General features: G+C 41.8%; 1 protein-coding gene and 1 non-coding gene across 4 annotated transcripts in view; both read right to left on the minus strand.

The window, feature by feature from the left end:
* Window positions 1-20,000, minus strand: part of Veph1 (ventricular zone expressed PH domain containing 1) — a 214,789-nt gene that overhangs the window by 12,934 nt on the left and 181,855 nt on the right. For 2 of the 3 annotated variants that reach the window (XM_031374039.1, XM_031374040.1), the window contains exon 12: window positions 17,375-17,492. In XM_031374039.1, coding sequence (XP_031229899.1) covers window positions 17,375-17,492 — 118 coding nt within the window. Of the gene's footprint in view, window positions 1-12,201; window positions 12,247-17,374; window positions 17,493-20,000 lie in introns of those variants that run through there. The other variant, XM_031374041.1, reaches the window with a different exon arrangement.
* Window positions 18,051-18,211, minus strand: LOC116094634. Its single transcript, XR_004120250.1, has one exon. It is a non-coding gene; the product is annotated as a U1 spliceosomal RNA (small nuclear RNA).

Consider the following 20,000-nt stretch of genomic DNA (forward strand, 5'->3'; position numbering starts at 1 on the left):
ACAGCCATACCTCACTGCATAAAAACAACCATGTCCCACTGTTATAGACAACCATACCTCACTGCATAAAAACAACCATACCCCACTGTTATAGACAGCCATACCTCACCACCTACAAAAAACCATATCTCACTGCATATAAAGAGCAATAATTCACTCTATATAAGCACTGTATACAACAAGCATACCTCATTGTATATAAACAATACCTATTTGAGGCCATCATGAATTCCATTTGTGATATTTGAATTATATATTCTTTTCTGGTAGTTATAGGTAAATGGCTTTATAAAAAGGCATATCTTGGAGAAAATATGTAATTTCCCGAAACCGAGTTTCAAAATAATTTTAAAGTAAGAGCTGAAAAATAGGTATACAATTGCCCTCCAAATAACAGCTGTTGCGAGCTGTGGCTTCTCTGAAGTCCATAGGAAATTTCTTTGTATGTATCGAGTGTTTCAAAAGCATGTGTGTCAGGTCTAACAAAGCCAGAGTGATTATAGACGATGCGATCACAGAGGGATGGAAACACTAACTATGAGCTCTTAGGAGCCGCAGAGACTGAGTGTGGCTTTTGAAATCACTAAGGATCTTCACAAATGCTATGTTTCTTATGTGCTTTAGAGCATATACTTCCTCATTGGGGTGAATAAATGAATACATACAAACAAAAAATGGTCAGCACTGTTCCTATAAGATGCCATGGGGACCAAAGCAAGAATATGAGATCGTAGTCTTATGAGGGGACTACCACACAACCAAATGCTCTTATCGCTCGTTAGTTTCATATTCACTAAAGTATAGGTCGTTTTCTAGATTTCTCTGACAAATCACTGAGCACCAACCTTCCAGGCTGTCAGAATTACACTTTGTAACACCTTTAGACTGTGTTATGGGGTTACCTTTTACAGAACCAGCTGCTAGTTTGTGAAAATACACTTTCCAAAGCACTGCCCTCAAATCCACTGTATCTGACTTTTGAGGGGTGGCGAGGGACTCTGGAGTTTTAACAAGGTCTCCAGACTATGGAAAGCAACAGTCTATATGCTCTGTGTCTTTCAAGAACTCCTGGGAAGTTTTGGGTTTTGTCATGACGGATGAGAGTAATTGGCCAAATAGCAAACAAAACAGTAAAGCCAAAAATAGCAGGAGAGCAATGGTTATGAGTTTTCTACAGAATAAAAGACCAGGAGAACAGCATGATCACCCACATATTGTTGGATTTATTCATTAAAATTATGAAGTGCTTAGAATCTATATTTGTGGAATTTGGTTTACATTATTAATGCAACAAAATTCATTTTTTTGTGTTTGTGTGTGTGTGTATAACATGTGTATGTGTGCATGTGTGTAGAGGTCAGAGGACAACCTTGGGCTTCATTTCACAAAGCGTCTCTGGTTCATTGGCCTAGAGCCTTGCCTAGTTAGAAGGCTAGACCGGCGAGTCAGTGAACTTCCAGCCTGAGTGTTTCTTTCTCTGCCTCTCCTTTGGCCTTGCTGAGATAATCAATACATGCTATCTGGTCTAGCTTTCCCTGTTCATTCTGGGCTTCTGAACCCAGATCCTTACACTGCAAGGCAAGTGCTTTACATACTGAGCTGTCTCCCCAGTCTGGTGAACAAATAAAATCTAAGGGCACTTTCTAAGCAGACAGCCCTTTTAGCAATTCTGAGTGGTATGTGTTCTCTTACAAGAGACTTACAACAGAGAAGGGACCCATAAGAAAAGACCAGGAAGTAGAAAGGAATGGAGATAATTATTTAATCTTTAGATTAAACTTTTAACAAGAAAGAGTTTCATACACATATCCCATGTAGGTCCCACTTGGCCTCATTAAGGCACTCTTATGATATTACTGACAACATCTTGTAACTATAATTTGTGAACTATAGCAGGCTCTTCATGCTGAGATCTTCTTTTGTAACAGAAAATGAGGACATAAGCTATAAAGCTTGAAAAAATACTACAATAACAAAACCTTTTCCATTACCAATTTACCAATACCTGTTTACAGGAAACCACTACCTACGGTAGGGGAAGCGGGGACAATCCTGGCAACTGGGCTCTCCTCAGGGTTTTAAATTTGGAGATTGGATGGCTACACATTTTCTTCACAGATGGCTGAGTCAAAAGAGATTAGCAGATATGCACATTCATAGCCTGCCTTCTTTGTTTCCCTGCACTCCTAAGCAAATTAGGAAACAGAAATTAGTAAATGAAAATGGATTTAGTTACAGTTTGGCCAACTAGGGAGATAAAACAAATCAAATTTCTTTCTACCATGACTGTGGCAGCTTTACAATTTGTGGATAGATAGGTAGATAGTTAGATAGATAGATAGATAGATAGATAGATAGATAGATAGATAGAGCATGGAGACAACCCACAGAGAAGGAAGCTCACCTGGGGCAGATTTATATTATGCTAGGAAAGGACTGATCAAACTGTATGATAGCAAAATCTACACATTTCCTGGCCTTTACATCTATCTATCTATCTATCTATCTATCTATCTATCTATCTATCTATCTATCATCTATCTGCAAATTTTAAAGCTGACACAGGCATGGTAGAAAGAAATTTGATTTGTTTTTTTTTTTTATCTCCCTAGTTGGTCAAACTGTAAATAAATCGATTTTCATTTACTAATTTCTGTTTCCTAATTTGTTTGGGAGTACAGGGAAACAAAGAAGGCAGGCCATGGATGTGCATATCTGCTAATCTCTTTTGACTCAGCCATCTGTGAAGAAAATTGTGTGGCCATTCAATCTCCAAATTTAAAACCCTGAGGAGAGCCCAGTTGCCAGGATCATCCCCTACCGTAGGTAGTGGCTTCCTGTATTGGTAAATTGGTAATGGAAAAGGTTTTGTTATTGTAATATTTTTTCAAGCTTTATAGCTTATCTCTTCATTTTCTGTTGCAAAAGAAGAACTCACAGATTTCAATGACAAAGTTAGTGTTTTTAATAGTCATATTGGCCAGCTGAGGTCAAAGCTGGCCTCCAGACAGAAGGACAAGGAAAAGCTTCTCTTCACCATTTGTGGAAGATCAGGCAGAGCGTAAATGGACACAGACATAAAGAGCTCCCAAAGTGTGGAAAGGATAGGGGAACTTCTCCGCCTGAAATGCAAATTATTTATGAATCTGAGAACAGATTTGAGCTAAGCTCAGCCTAAGAGTCCTCGCTTCTAGATGTCTCTTGTTTTAATTTGATCTTGGACTCTGGCCTCTATCTGCCTCCTCCTTCCCAGTGTGGGGTCAGATCAGATAATCAGGGAAAGACTCTCATCCTGGCAGTGGCAGACAGTTAAACAGCGATGCCTTAAAGATATACCGAGAAAAGGAAAGAACTGTGATTGAAAAGATGTAAGGCCTGAAGCTGCCTGCACTAAGAGACACCAACAAGGATGAGTCATTGTGCCCGTCCTAAAGCCAAGAGGAAAGCTGTGAAGAAAGGATCTTAGGCAATGCGTCTCGACTAGTCCGACTCCCATACATTTGTTTCTGATATCTCTTCCAAAGAATGGACACATTCCAGAAGATTCCACATCAGCTCAACAGTACATGGCATAACACTACAAATCCCTCAAAACTGAAGAATGCCAAAGAAAAGAGGAAAGGCTGACAGCAAATATTACAGAAATACAGCAGACCCTCCATGCTAAGAGCTGGGTGGCAGAAGGCAGTTGGCTAAGGATGGACATAACCTGCTGAGGTTGGACGCAACCTGGGCGGAGTTAAACTGTCTCACAACAAAGTCTTCACAGATTCTGGCTTTTGTCTCATGTGTTTCTATAAATTGTAACTTCAGCATAGTGGAGTGAGCTTAGATTTTTTTCTCCAGTTCAGCTAAATTTTAAATCAATTAAATTTCCTTCCTCATTTTTAGTTTTTAACTTCTTTTGGAATAGCCGGTGAGGTGTAGACCTGAGTATTCAGGAACAACTGGGTAGATAGTTTTAAATGTTGACTACTTTTTCATACTGTCAGGGTAAGGTAGAGTTGACCTAGTGTGGGGATATATGGATGTGGCACAGTTGTGCAAAGTTTGTGACAGAAGGAGTCAACCTGTGGAGTGTGTTCTAACCACACTCCTGTCTATATAGGTATGATATTCTGGACGTCAAGACATTGCCCAGAATGTTTTCATGTAATTAAAAGAAAAAAACTCAACACTTTTCATCTGCTATAGTTCAACACTTGATATCAAACTTTTGGGCCATAAGCCAAAGTTTAATATGTCTGTGTTAGAAGCACTGGCTATAACACACACACCATCATATGCTGTATATTTTATGTATATATACAGACAAGCATATGTGTACTTGAATATATATAAACACCCATCTATTTTAATACACACATATAAAAACCTCACACATATTTTTATAATAGTGCTAAAAAGAACTTGTTTATGAAAAAAATGTTTATATAAAGGGATATGTGACATAAAATATATGCTGCAAATATCTTCAGATGAATTTTTACTTTTTTCCTTCTAAAATGGATATTTGTGCTTTGTTACTATTGATCGAGAAAATTTTCACTACTGAAATTATTCTAAGATACAAGATTTGGTGGTTGTATAACGAATATATCCAAATTGAAACACCTCAAGGGAGGATGGTGTAGGTTCATGAGATTCAGGAAGTAAGCAACTCACAAATCTCAAGAAGCTCCTGAAACAAACAAAATTCACAAGGCTTCTTACCCCAGGTTATGCAAACACTAAACATATACCTAGGGTGGAGACTCTCCAACCAGCTGCACTATTGGAAGGAGACTCTGATCTGTCCAGCTGCCTGCAGAGAACTTGGAGATGCAGTTGTCATGAGTCCCCATTCAGACTGGGTGGGCTTTTAGTGATGCAACTGCCTTTGTGTCATCCATGACCCATGCTGTAAGCAACCTTTTGCTTAGGCTCCTATAAATTTGTAAAATTAAAAAAAGAATTCTTATCTATTTGTGTTTCTTCTTTTGAGAACTCTGTTTAGTTACATAGGCCCAGATAGTTCCATAGGCCCCCTTTTAGTTGTGTTGTTTGTTTTCCTAGTGTTTTATTTTTTGAGTTCTCTATAAATCCGACATGCAAATCTTCCACCAGATGTGTAGTTGGCAAAGACATTTTCTCCATCCTGTAGCCTGAGTCTTAGGAGATAAGAGTCTCCTTTGCAGTGGAGACTCTTGAGATGGAGTCCTGCTTGTTGCTTGTGGGTTCTAGTTCCTGGGCAATCAGGGCCCTATGCAGAAGGTTCTTACTTGAGCCTGCATCCTGAAGTGTATTCCCCAGTCTTTCTTCAAGAAGTTTCAGAGTTGCAGGTGTAACACTGAGATTTCTAGAACTGATTTGTGTTGAGGGTGAGAAAGGAAGATTAAATTTCATTCCTTTACTGTATAGGTAGCCAGTTTCCCAGCAGCATGCTGGCGCTTCTCCAGTGTGTTTTTGTGTCCTTGTCAAAAATCAGAAGACTGTAAGGGTGTCAAATTATAACTGGGCTCTTGAGTCTTGTCTACTGCGCTGTGTCCACTGATCAACAGCTCTTGCTGTGTTGCCCAGCTCATCTTAAAAAACCATCTGGCTTCAAGTGCTCCCTCTGCCTCAGTCTCTTGAGTACCTGAGACTACAGGTATTTTTTTATTTTTTTATTTTAAGAAAATATTGGTAGACGGACTTCAGAGTATGGATGGTAGATGAGAAATCGCTTCTTAGTAGCAAATTGAAGAAGAATTGGGATAAGAATAAAAAATTCTAAAGAGGGAATGAAGGTTTTATGCGTGTACACAGACACACAGACACACAGACACACAGACACAGACACAGACACACACACACACACACACACACACACACACACACACACACACACACACACACACACACACACACGATGAAAGTACAGAGACCGTCTGCATATTTCTCAGTGCTGTGTAAGTTTCTCCCAGGCTGGCTTTCTGTTATGCACTAGCTGCCCATGGGGTGTGAACTGGGGAATCTCAGGAAGGTTTGAAGACCTGAATCCACAGACTGCAAAGGTAAGTCTGCCAGCAGAGGGCGTAGGCATGCAGAGAAGGGAAATTACTATTCAGCTCTGCAGAAGCCTGGTACACAAGCTTAAGCCAGCGCCTGTGAGCTCAGTGGACCCCATCATACCTGGAAGACTTCAGTTTTGGAGGAAAAACAGCCACAGAAATCTACCCCAACCCCTTCCTCTTTTTCATGCCTTGTTTTTGTTCCCCCATCCCCCCACTTCCCATTTTACTAGGCTTTAGATAATAGCTTCTAGCTTCTCCAGCTGTGCAGGGACTACACAATGGAAGATGACTGGAACTTCGGATCTTCTTGCTTCCACCTCCCAAGTGGTGGGTTGCAGGAGTGTGCCACTGTGCCTTGTAGTGCTGGGATGGAACCTGGGCCTTTCACACTGGGCACATACTCCACCTAACTTTCCAGCCCTTCTCTATTTTTTTTTTTAAGGTTTTATGCTTTTTTTTTTTTTTGTTTTCTGTTTACTTATTTAATTATGTTTAATATTTTTCTAACTATTGGGTGGAATTTTCGCTTTCTTTGTGCCCCTCCACCTTTTGCTTTACTGTAATTTTAGTAGCATTTTAATTTTATCTTTTTTTAAAGCTTTATGTTTTTAGGTTTTGTTTCCCTTCCTATATTTATCTAATTTTCTCACTGCTTTAAATTAACATTTTTAGGTTAACATACAAATAATGGGTTTCTTCATGGCACCATGACATTTATTAATGTTTTTCCTAGATAAATATTTTCCCTTTATTATCCTCCGTTCTTTCTCTTCCTCTTGACAGCATTCTTCACCTCTCTTACATTTCTTCTCCATTTATATAACCCCTGTTACATTTTCCATCCTTTCCTTTGCCTCATTAATTTGATACTTCTACATTTACCCTGTAGACTTTTAACTTTATGGTACACTTGACATGTTTTGCTATTTTCTGCTCTGTGGTCATTGGTGGGCTTATATTGGTTTTAAGGATATTTCTCAGTCTCACTCAGTGTGAGGGGTTGCCGTCATAGTGTTTGTTTTACTTTGTCTAACTGGTGCTAAGGTTTGAGCCCTCAAGAGAAGGCTGACCATTAACTAGATCCCCAAATAAAGCTGTGTGGTCCAGTTAGACCAGCCAGGGAACGCTAAATCAACGTAACTTAGAGGTGCCTCACAAGCACGCTTATTACTGCAGTGTTCCCAACAGCCACGCTGTGGAACCACCCTGGGTGAATGGATGAAGAAAGTGGCATCTAAATACAGTAGGGTTTTGCTCAGACACAAAGGAGAAGGAAATTATTTTATTATCAAAAAAGTTGGTGGAACCAAAGGGAATCCTGTTAAAAGAGATAAGTCAGACTTAGATAAGCACTTAATATTTTTTCTTTTGTATACATTATTATAGATCTATGAGTATGTATTATATATTTCACAGACAAGTAGAGGGGGAAGGAGAGATGTAAAGTGAGAGGAGAACAGAAGAGGGTAATGGGAGAAACAGATAAAATGTTGCCTATTTTTTGATATATGTAGATTCTAGCTTTAACAAACCTACATGTAAATACACACACACACACACACACACACACACACACAGATGAGGGAATACTATTGGAAAAGGAGGGAGATCTAGCTTTAACAAACCTATATGCACAGAGAGGGGGGAGGACTATTGGGGAGGAGGGAGAGCAACAAAGCCAGAGGAGGTGATGGGAAGTAAGTTAGGTTAACATGAGCAAGTTACAATTATGGGTATGTTTGAGAATGTCATGATGAGATTATTTTTTATACCAACTAAAATAGGTAATTTAAAAGTTGATAAAACATCAGATTTTGTTTTTGAGACAGAATCTCCCAATATAGGCCTGGCTGGCCTCCAACTCACAATCCTCCTGCTTCAGTCTTGTCAATGCTCGGACCTTCTAAACTCTGTATTTCAAAAACAATTCCAACTTTCTATCTTGGCTATGCCGTCACTGACATAACTCACACGCTGCTTAATCACCCACCTATCTGTCTGTGCTTTTTACACATGGTTGTGTGCTAGGCCTGGAACCACGGAGAAACCACAGTTCCTCTTGTGGTTTATCGTCATGGGGAAGACTCATGTAAGTACGCCACATGCAATGCAGACATGTAGGCAGAAGACAGAAAGAACATAGGGAAGGAGAGTTTGTCTATTCAGTCTTAGAGTAGAGGTATGTGTGTGTGTGTGTGTGTGTGTGTGTGTGTGTGTGTGTGGCGGGGGAGGATGCTGCATGGAGCTAGAAGTCAAAAGATGAAGAGGAAGAAAGGAATAGAATTTCAGGATGATAAATCATCTGGGTTGATGAGCACATGTTTATGTCATTATGGATAATCAGAGTATCAGAACAACAAGCTGAGGCTCAATTTTATGTAATTAACCCATACACAACAGTGTGTATAATCTGCGAAGGTGTGCTCAACAATGTTGTGTTGTTTTTGGCACTCCAACAATACTTAGCAGACAAGCCTGTTCTCAAATGTATGTGGCAGGAGGAAAGACACAAGACAGCCTGAATGTTGCATAAATCCAAAATGGAGTCTTTCATTGTGTTGAAGTTCTATGAGATTAAATGGCGAAGTCTCATATTAGTGAACTCCCAAGCTATTTGTGGGCTTTTGAGCTGGCCCTCTTCATGTTGGCATTTGGCAGAGAAAGACATCTGGTCGACAGGAATGGGACACACTGAAGGAGAGCCACACCACAGTCCTCCGCTGTCTTTTGTGGTTGAAGATAACCTCACCACCATGAAGGCCATTCCACACGGGTTGTATTTAGAACCCCCTTCCGTTTGTTTGTGTGATAGGAGGAGCAGCATGCTCTCATACAGCAAATATTTAGAGTCAGATGTGCAGAAGAATCATGATACAACATTATTTAGAAAGGAATTCTCCCATTTTCTTTTAGAATCCACGGAGACTCCTACTGACAACCACATTCAAATTCTAACTATCAAATGGCTCAGAGAGTGACTCTATTGGGGATTATTCAGATTTATGGAGGATGTGAGTGCCAAAATTCCAAGCTTTCCCTTCTTTCTTGCTTTTGCTTTTTTTTTTTCAGGTTACAAGAACTAAGTCACCCCACATGCTTCAGGCAGCAAGAGTGAGTGAGAGTCATGACCTACTTCTCCTCCTACTTAAAAAAATGTGGCAGCCTGTAAGTCCTGACAGCCCCAGGGAAGCCTTCTGCCTTCTTTTACTGTTATAGGTCCTACACTTCCAAGACTCACTGGCAGCTGTAAAGAGGCCTTGCGCGGTTTTCCAGAAGTCAGTTACATTCGGCTGCATCTTCTTGCTCAACCTCTGTTCTCTCATTCACTCGAGTAATGGGGTCTGTGGAATCGCCAGACAGGTCTCAGAGGGTTTCTGAGTTATTTCTGAGATTTTGAAATCATCTGCTTTGTACCTTTGTAAGATGACTATTAGAACTGAGTCAGCAGTTGGACTGCAAATAGTTTCTATTGAAATCATCAGGCCACATGTAACAATTACCCACTGATTACCACATCAAAGTTCCCGCTCTTGTAAAATAAATCAGAGAGGCAGATCACATCTAAACAATTAAACTTCCTCTGTCTTTACAGCTCACTAGAACACTGTGGAATAATTGCTATGGAAGTTTCCAAAATTTCATGTTTTAATTTGGACTGGCTCTAGAGGTTGAAATTTCAATTTCTGGAATTAGCTTATCTTGAAGAAAATACCAGTTCTAGCAGTAGGATGTATGTGAGGTGACAATACAAGCTAGTTCATGACTGTTGGCTTTTGAAAGACCCGTAGAGCCTTAGTCTGGAAATGCTAAGAAATATATTTCTGAATTTCTTTCCTGATGGCTAATTTACTTATGATTTGTTCCTTATTTATGGAGATAAATAATAGTTAAAAATATTAGAACACAGACTATATGAGAGCAATTGCTGTATTATTAGTTAGTCCCTGTGGGAGAAAATGCAAAAATCAGCCTATTTAGTTTTTTCTATAGAACCTGTGGGTGCTGTGGCCCTTGGGTGGGGTCCGGTGGACGTCGAGAGAGGCTGAACATACCCTACCTACTAGTGCGAGTGCCCATGTCCGCTGGCATACCAAGTAACACAAATAGAGGATCATTGCAGAATAGTGAGCCTCAGAATGAGTCTGGAACAGGGTGCTGGTTGCATCCCTGTCTTTACGGAAGTCCTCTCGGGTGCTGGCAGCCTGGCACCTCCCCATAGTGACAATGGGATAGTTGGCTACTCCAGAGCTCAGGTTGATTCCCCGTTGGTCCAAAAGTTATATAAAAAAATGCTTGCTGCTGCGCAATACAGTAATAGATCTGTACCAGGATGCTGGTCTCCGGAGTCTGTTTCCGGGTACACAACTCCGCCTCCCTCACCCCCTCCTGGATTCTGGTTCCTACAAGAGTCCAGTCCAACCATCTTTACAGTCCTTCTCTCACAGCTGGCAGGGAATCTGACCCAAAGCAGGCACAAATGGAGTCCAGGGTCGTGTATAGTACACAGCTGGACATAGTACAGCCAGGTGTGAAGCTGGCCATTTGGTTTCTATGTGGTGAGTTCTCTTAAGGGAAGAAACAGGACCAAACTTCTCTTACTGGGCTCCCAATGCCCTATCTATGGTATCATGGTGTGTATTTGATATGGTAGACTCATCTTCACAGTCTTGAAGCATTGCATTTTAATATTAAGGCATTTTTTACTTTGTCATTTCTAAATATCATGTACACATTCATCCATTCAATAAGTATTTACAGTATGTTAAAGAACACGAGGGTGCAAGATTTTTCTCATAGAAGGCTCTTAGCTCTAATTGTACTGTGGATCTCTTTCCTTCTCTCTCTCTCTCTCTCTCTCTCTCTCTCTCTCTCTCTCTCTCTCTTCCTTTCTTTCTTAGATATTTTCTTCATTTACATTTCAAATATTATTCCCTTTCCTGGTTTTCCCCCAGAAAACCCCCTATCCTGTTCCCGCTCCCCTGCTCACCCACCCACCCACTCCTGCTTCCTTGCCCTGGCATCCCCCTACACTGGGGCATAGAGCCTTCACAGGACCAAGGGCCTTTCCTCCCACTTAAGACCGACAAGGCCATCATCTGATACATATGTGGCTGGAGCCATGGGTCCCTCCATGTGTACTCTTTGGTTGGTGGTTTAGTCCCTTGGAGCTCTGGGAGTACTGGTTGGTTCATATTGTTGTTCCTCCTATGGTACTGCAAACCCCTTCAGCTCCTTGGGTCCTTTCTTTAGTTCCTCCACTGGGGATCTTGTACTCAGTCCAATGGTTGGCTGAGAGCATCCACTTCTGTATTTGTCAGGCACTGGTAGAGCCTCTTAGGAGACAGCTATATTAGGCTCCTGTCAGCAAAGACTTGTTGGCATCAACAATAGTGTCTGGGTTTGGTGGTTGTATATGGGACGGATCCCTAGGTAGGGCAGTCTCTGGATGGTCTGGTCTTTCCTTCAGTCTCTGCTCCACACTTTGTCTCTTTAACTCCTCCCATGGGTGTTTTGTTCCCCCTTCTAAGAAGGACCAAAGTATCCATACTTTGATCTTCCTTCTTCTTGAACTTCATGTGGTCTGTGAATTGTGTCTTCGGTATTCCTAGCTTCTGGGCTAATATCAACTTATCAGTGAGTACATACAGTGTATGTTCTTTTGTGACTGGGTTAACTCACTCAGGATGATATTTTCTAGTTCCATCCATTTGCCTAAGAATTTCATAAATTCATTGTTTTTAATAACTGAGTAGTAATCCATTGTATAAATGTACCACATTTTGTGTATCCATTCCTCTGGGTTCTTTCCAGCTTCTGGCTATTATAAATAAGGCTGCTATAAACATAGTGGAGTGTGTGTCCTTATTACATGTCAGAGCATCTTCTGGGTATATGCCCAGGAGTGGTATAACTAGGTCCTCAGGTAGTACTATGTCCAATTTACTGAGGAACCGTCAAACTGATTTCCAGAGTGGTTGTACCAGCTTGCAATCCTATCAGCAATGGAGGAGTATTCCTCTTTCTCTACATCCTCACCAGCATCTGCTGTCACCTGAGTTTTTTATCTTAGCCATTCTGACTGGTGGGAGGTGGAATCTCAGGGTTGTTTTGATTTGCATTTCCCGGATGACTAAGGATGTTGAACATTTCTTGTGGATCCCTTCTAAAGCAGAGGCTCCTCACCATCTTCATCTTTCTGTCTCCAGGCATCCTGTAGAAGACACATAGCCCATGCAAAAGGGCTGCATATGTGAATAATGGGCTGCAATTAGACTGTCTGTTCATGCCTACAGCATGCACATGTTCATTTGTATGTCTTAGTCATCTTTCACATTGGAATTTAAGCACAACAAGAATGCAAATGCTGCCTCCCTGCAGAATACATTTGACTGCAGGATTATGCTAGACCTTTTGCTTAGATCAAATATATAATTTATATGCCCATATAAAAAGAAGATGAAATCAACAGCATATATAAATTCTCCAGGGACTCACGAATGTGAGAATAACAGTTTAGAAGAGGATTTCTCTCCATTTCAAATCTTCTTTCATGTAGCCCAAGGAAATGACCAAAGAAATTCAGGCACACTGAAGTTTTCAGGGCCAAACATTTTGATCCAATATGTTCTGCTATAAAGTATTTGGCCTTGTTTGAGCTTTTATCACTCTGTGTTCCCAGTCTGTGTTTCATGGTGGGAAAAACAAATAAGATGGTGATATGCAAAATGTTCTTTTCAAGTGTGTGGCAGCAAATTTGAGAAAATATATATTAAAGGAGTGCCTTGTATCATTTAGCTCCTTTTCCTGGGGCCTCCCTCAGTCAGGCTGACTCAGTATTTATTGAGTTAAGGACTTAGTTCCCTTGGAGTGAACATTCGCAGAACCCTCTCAGAGTCACCTAAGAGAGGTAGATAACATCATACTGTGCACTCAAATGAAGCATCTTTGATGCTCCATCTTTTTGTGTATGTGCGGTAAAGCTCTAATTAGAACATTTTACAATGGAGCCATTCAATTCCCCAATTTCATATTTGCTTGAATTAACTTTTAAGCAACGGAGGTGTTCACTCTGGCATGGCCTTAATCCAGACTCTGTAATCAGCTCACAATCTGTGCATCACAAATGCCCCATCCTTCTCTGCCAGCTTCAACCTTCTGCACCTCTTCCTCTGGGTAATGCATTTTGATTGTTACCTCTCTGTGAGCTCCTAGCATCTCCAGTCAAGCAAACACTTTTGTTTTGTTTTGTTTTTGTTTTTGTTTTGTTTTTTAAAAGTCAACTTCAAGCCGGGCGTGGTGGCGCACGCCTTTAATCCCAGCACTTGGGAGGCAGAGGCAGGTGGATTTCTGAGTTCGAGGCCAGCCTGGTCTACAGAGTGAGCTCCAGGACAGCCAGGGCTATACAGAGAAACCCTGTCTCGAAAAACCAAAAAAAAAAAAAAAAGTCAACTTCAACATCTTGGCAGTTAACAGGAGGACAGACTTGCCACAATGATTACCTTTAAGATGATAAAATCCATAAAATCCTCAAATTGGAGGAGAAGGTCCTGGAGATGCAGCATTTACTTCAATACTGTTGTATTGATCAAATGGAAGCAGGCATCTGGCATGCATAGCATGGTGTTTTGCTTGCATTCACTCAAAATTACTTTTAGTCAGTGTCTTAGTTAGGGTTTTACTTCTGTGAACAGATAGCATGACCAAAGCAACTCTTATAAGGACAATATTTAACTGTGATTGACTTACAGGTTCAGAGGTTCAGTCCATTGTCATGAAGGTGGCAATATGGCAACATACAGGCAGGCATGGTGCAAGAGGAGCTGAGGGTTCTACATCTTCATCTGACAGCTGCTTGCAGAATCCTGGCTTCCAGGCAGCTAGGATGAGGGTCTTAAAGTCCATGTCCACAGTGACACACCTACTCCAACAGGGCCACGCCTACTCCACGCCTTCTAATAGTGCCATTCCCTGGTTATATACAAACCATCACATTCTACTCCCTGGCCCTCATAGGCTTGTTCAAACATATGAGTCTATGGGGCTATACCTAAACATGGCATAATTCAAAATACGTTAAGTCCAACTTCAAAAGTCCCCTTAGTCTATAGCAGTCTCAACAATGTTAAAAGTCCAAGGTTCAAAGTCTCTTCTGAGATTCATCTGATCACTTAACTGTAATCCCCGAATCAAGTGAGGAAACAAACTGGGCAAACTCCAAACTCTACATCTCTATGTCTGATATCAAAGCAGTTTTCAGATCTCCAACTCCTTTTTCATCTTTGTTGACTAAAACAAAGTTCTTTCTCCTGGGCTGGTTCAACTCCCTGTTAACAGCTTTCCTCAGCAGATAGCCCATGGCTCTGGCATCTTGAACATCTTGGGGTCTCCAAGGTAACCTCAATGCTACAGCTTCTTCTTTCAATGTGTAGGATCCACACTTGATCTTCTGGGTTTCTCCAAAGGGCTTGGATCACTTCTCCAGCTCTGCCTTCTGTAGCACTCTAAGCTCAGATTGATCAACTCCGCTGCCAATGCTGTTTTGGTGATAATCCCATGATACTATCATTTCCAATACACTGGGGTCTTCCACTACAACTAGGCTTTACCAATAGCTTCTCATAGGCTTTCTTTATAGTGCCAAACTCCAAATCTTTTGCATGACGCCGTCAGGCCTGTACCATCAACTGAGGCTGCACCTTCACCAATGGTCTTCCATGGCCTCTCACAGTTCCAAGCCTCAGCTGCTCTTCATGCCTCTTCATGTCTTCAAAACCAGTATCTCCTGGGTAACTCTTACACATAGCCAAGTCCAGCTGCAGCACAAGGTACAACTTTGGCGATCTCTGGAACAGGGCTTCTTTGTGCTCCCAGAAAACACTTCCCTGAGGATTTCACCTTAGTGATGCCCCCTCCTCCTCCTCCTCTTCATCTTCCTCCTCCTCCTTCTCCTCCTCCTCCTCCTCCTCCTCCTTCTTCTCCTTCTCCTCCTCCTCCTCCTCCTCCTCCTTTTCCTTCTCCTTCTTCTCCTTCTCCTCCTCCTCCTTTTCCTTCTCCTCCTCCTGTTCCTCCTCCTCCTCCTCCTCCTCCTTCTCCTCCTCCTCCTTTTCCTTCTCCTCCTCCTCCTTTCCTTCTCCTCCTCCTCCTCCTCCTCCTCCTTTCCCTTCTCCTCCTCCTCTTCCTCCTCCTCTTCCTTCTCCTCTTCCTCCTCCTCCTCCTCCTCCTCCTCCTCCTTCTTCTTTTTAAGATTTATTTATTTATTTTTATGTGCACGAGTAGCTGTACAGATGGCCATGAGCTGTGGGAATTGAACTCAGGATGGCCCTGTTCCCTCTGGCCTGCTCCCTCTGGCCCCGCTCGCTCCAGCTAGTCTCTTCTTAATCATCACTAGTTTCTTAGTCCAGCTAACCAGCATCAATTGTCCCAGTAATCCCTTCTACTCTGGACTCTAAAGCTAGAGCCACATGGCTAAAGCTGCCAAGTTCTGCTGCTTGCTGGGGCTGGAAAATGGCCCCCAACCCCTTAATTTTATTACCAGCTTTCTGTTTTCCAACCCCCTCACTGCCTAAGCTTGGATGTCCTGGAATTGCTCTGTAGATTGACCTTGAACTCAGAGACTGCATACCTGTCTCCTAAACATTGGGATTAAAGGTGTGGTCCACCAAGCCTGGATTTAAGTTTTTCTTCACCTAGAACTTGCTCTGTTCTAAGGTGGCCTCGAACTTCAGAGATCTGTGTGGAGTTGCCTCCTGGGACTAAAGACTTGTACTGCCATGCCTGGACCTAAACTTAGCTGGGTGGGATCTTGCTCCAAGGTCACCACTCCCTTAATTTAGTTTAATATCCTTGAACACAGGATTCAGCTCCATTTCACTTCCTGGTGCCCCTTTAATACTTGAACCATATATTTTTCCTTTCTAAGCTTGCTACGCTTCTTCAAAACACGTTTCATGAGACTTATCTAGAGAACAAAGTCTCTGCTGGGCTTTTTTGAGACTTCCTTTGTCAATGAAATTAATATAAATCTCTTTACCTTAGCTTCAGGTAGACTCTTCAGATAAGGGCAAAAAGCAGCCCCATTCTTCACCAAAATATCACAAGAACAGTCTCTTGGCCACATATTAAAATTCTTCTCCTCTGAAACCTCTAGAGCCAAGCTTACACAGTTCAAATTACTTTGAGCAACAAAGTCTTCCATATCCCAACTAGGATAGTCATTAAGCCCCATTTAAAACATTCTACTGCTCTCCAAATCCAAAGTCCCCAAATCCAAATTCTTCTAAACAAAAGCATGATCAGTTCTATCGCGCAGTACCCCAGTGGATGGTACCAACTTCTGTCTTAGTTAGGGTTTTACTGCTGTAAACAGATACCATGACCAAGGCAACTCTTATAAGGACAGCATTTAATTGTGACTGGCTTACAGGTTCATAGGTTCAGTCCATTGCCATCCAGGCAGGTATGGTGTAGGAGGAGCTGAGAGTTCCTAGTAGAAGGATGCTAGCAGAATCCTGGCTTCCAGGCAGCTAGAATGAGGGTCTTAAAGTCCATGCCCATAGTGACACACCTACTCCAACAAGGTCACACCTACACCAAATAGGGCCACAGCTTCTAATAGTGCCACTCTCTGGGCTGAGCATATGTAAACCATCACAGTAGAGTCCTTGAGCAGCAGGAAAGTTGAGGGATGGTGATGATGGTTAGCAACTGGCTGCTGCCAGTGAATACGGTTCATTCACCAAGCAGCATTATAGGGAAAGCTACATGGCAATATGGACTGGGTGCTCAGTCTCTTGTTTAGTGTGGTCTCAGTTCTTTGGGACTCTGGAGCAGAGATGGACAGAACATTTGTTTTCTCTAATCTTCAGGTTCATTTGGGTGAAATAAAGGTACTTTCAGGGTAAGATGTCCCCTATCCCTCCCTTTCTTCCTTTTTTCCTTCTTTCCTTCCCTCTGTCACTTCTTTGTTTCTCCCTTCCCTCTTCCTCCTTTAAAATTATAGTGGAGAGTGAACCTAGGAGTTCACACTTGCTGTGCAAATGCTCTGCCACAAATTCAGACCAGTCTTGTTTTCTTGAAGTCGAAGAGGTCAAAGATGCTCCTTTCTGACTCTGTCTCTCTCCCCTCTAGCATCTTACCACTTTTTTTTTTTTTTTTAAACACGACTACTCCAGTGAGTCACCTTTCTTAGTATGAGGTGGAGATTAGGCAGTACTCTAAATTAGTACAACATAGGGTATTTACCAAGGGGAAGGCAAGTTAGAGCCACTGGGCTCACAGATTCCTGTAAATCTGGGTTGGGGAGGGGCACAGCAGGTTCTTTGTGATGAGGGGCCACTCACCGGTTGCCTTTTCAGGGTTGTTGCACATGAAGCATTGCCATGCCCCCGCTGTTTCACTGAAGCCAAACACGTCAAAGAACCGCACTTCTTCCAGATGGAGCTGAAGCTGGTCGAGATCCTGTTTCAGGAATACAAAGCACAAAGAAAATAAGAATGCCTGCCTGCTACAGAGCATGTGACACCAGAAAGTAGGGATGTGAAGCTGGAATGGCTGATGCTGGGACCAAGCAAGCAGTGGAAGGGACTTCTCTTGGCACCTTTGGAGAAAGCACTAAGCTCAGACTCTTCCATGGAATGGCTCTTCACTGTAGAGTGAGGGAGCATAGCCTCATGGCTGAGGCTTGGGGCGCAGGAAGAGACATCAGAACTTGAAGTGGCCCAGAATTTTCCTGTGTTTGAAGAAGCAAAAATTCTAAAAAGGAAGGACATCTGAGTGTCACCATGTCTGAAGGAAATGCTGCTGAAGAAATGGCTTTGTAGTCAAATTGTGTATACAATTGAGAACTGTATTATGGGTATTATTTATACCCCAAACATTATTTTATAGGATTGGCTTTTTAGAGAGTGACGGAAAGTCCAAGGGTGGGCTCATTTGCTCTCATCTCATCTGTTAGCCTGATGATTTATCTTAGATTTATATGTAGATATTGTCTTTTTCTGCTTTTTTTCCCCCCAGGGGAGAGCTCGAACACAACTCTCCACTAGCACAATTAGGCAGTTGAGCTTCCCCACATTTGGGGAAATCGCAGGGGTCAGCATGTCCCGAGTGCAATGGATAAGCCCTGCCCTGGTAAAATCACCTTTGTGATCATGGTATCTCCCCTGCTAGGTAAGTATATGTAGATATTGTCTATTCCACCATATAGCTCTGTTTTTTATAGTGGGATCATCTCTGAAATCACTTGTCAGTAAAGTAACCATGTTTTGAGTACTCAAGTGGAATTTGACATACTGAGATGGCTCATTCTTAGGTAGCCTGTGGCACGACGCCATGACACTGTGCTCTTATTTAGAGAGAGGTTCCGTTAGGGTGAAAGAAGATGAGAAGCTATTAGCCTAACCAAACGAAAATGTTCTACTGTCCTCGAGGGGCTTTTCAGATATGTAAGGAACCCATCACTTGTGTTATCAGGCAGCAGGACTGCACTCTTAAGAGCCTGATCCTTCTAAGAAAGACTTACCTTCCTGCTAGCCTTGCACACATTTCTTCCACTTATTCTGTGTGTGATCATTGATGTACTGTGACTTCACTTTCTTGCCTTTGGTTCTGTACTTTCGTCTTTACTACATATTGTGATAATTTGTAGTAATCAGAAAGGCCAGGTGCTGTTTGTGGTGTTTGCATGGCTCCAGATGGACCTAGTGAGGAATGGGTGATGGCTTATGCAGATCCCACCCAGAATTGCTGATTCTCCATTTGTTGACACAGATGCTAAGCACACTAGACTCTGAACAGCTTGAGAACAGAACTTACTTGTTGGGGATTTGATTTGTGCTTACATGGGAATTCGTAGTCCACTGTGGGTCCCTGCCAAGAGTTGGCTTTTTTGACTTGTCAATAAAGAGCCAACCACCAATGGCTGGACAGGGGGTCAGAGGGGAGACTTTGAGGATTCCCAGTGAGAAAACACAGGACAGGGAGAAGGGAATCACCAGGGAAGACAGAGAATCAATCATGTAAGAATCAGGGAAAAGCGGCTCCAGGGGCCACTCTCCTTATTGGGTCTGGGGTAGCAAAGATAAAGTATAGAATTTTAGAAAGTAATAATTCAAGAATATCTAAGAGGAGAGTGTGATAGCTGCAGAGAGGATTGGAAGTGGCCCAGTCATTGAGCTAGCTAAGGCATATTAAAAAAATAAAGGTTGTGTGTGCTTTTCTTTCATTTGTGAATCCAGAGCTTCTGGGTGGGTGCAGAGTCACACTCGTACCTGCTGGGAGCATAGAGCAGACCATGAATATTCACTGCTTCATTCAGTCTTCTTTGATAACAGCTGCATCCCCAGGATCTAGTATGACACTGGGAATGGATTGGCATCATTGGTTTGTAGGTGTAATATAAATCCCATTTGCCAAAGAACTATATGAAAGGTGGAATGGCAACTTAAGATTTTCTTTAGAGAGCATTCATGCTCACCAGAAGATAAACACAATGAAGACAGGGATTTTGTTTGTTGAATTGGATGTTTGAAACCTCAGACTTTGAAAGTGCTTGTCACACAAATGTACACTAAACATCTATTTCTTGCAAAAACCACAGATCTGGTCTTTCAATGTCTTTATTAAGACAACTGTGCTTTACAATCTGGGATTAGACATTTTGAAGGCTTAACATGCTGAATATAGTATTTTGGATTCCTAATATCTGAAGCACTTCAATGTACTATGCACATATATGCATGCATGTACCACACACACATGCAGGTGCACACACACATATGCACACATACATGAATGAATGTTGTTTTAAAAAATGATTTAGAATGTGTTCATTAGAAAAAAGAATTTTTTTTTTTAAATAATGTTGCCCAAGATAAAGACCAAAGAAGCACCTGGGAGCTTTATAGGTTTCAAAGGATGAAATCCATATTAAAATTTATGGGGAGAAAGCAGATGTTCATAAATATC

Source organism: Mastomys coucha, unplaced genomic scaffold (assembly GCF_008632895.1).
Source record: "Mastomys coucha isolate ucsf_1 unplaced genomic scaffold, UCSF_Mcou_1 pScaffold16, whole genome shotgun sequence".
NCBI lineage: Eukaryota > Metazoa > Chordata > Mammalia > Rodentia > Muridae > Mastomys > Mastomys coucha.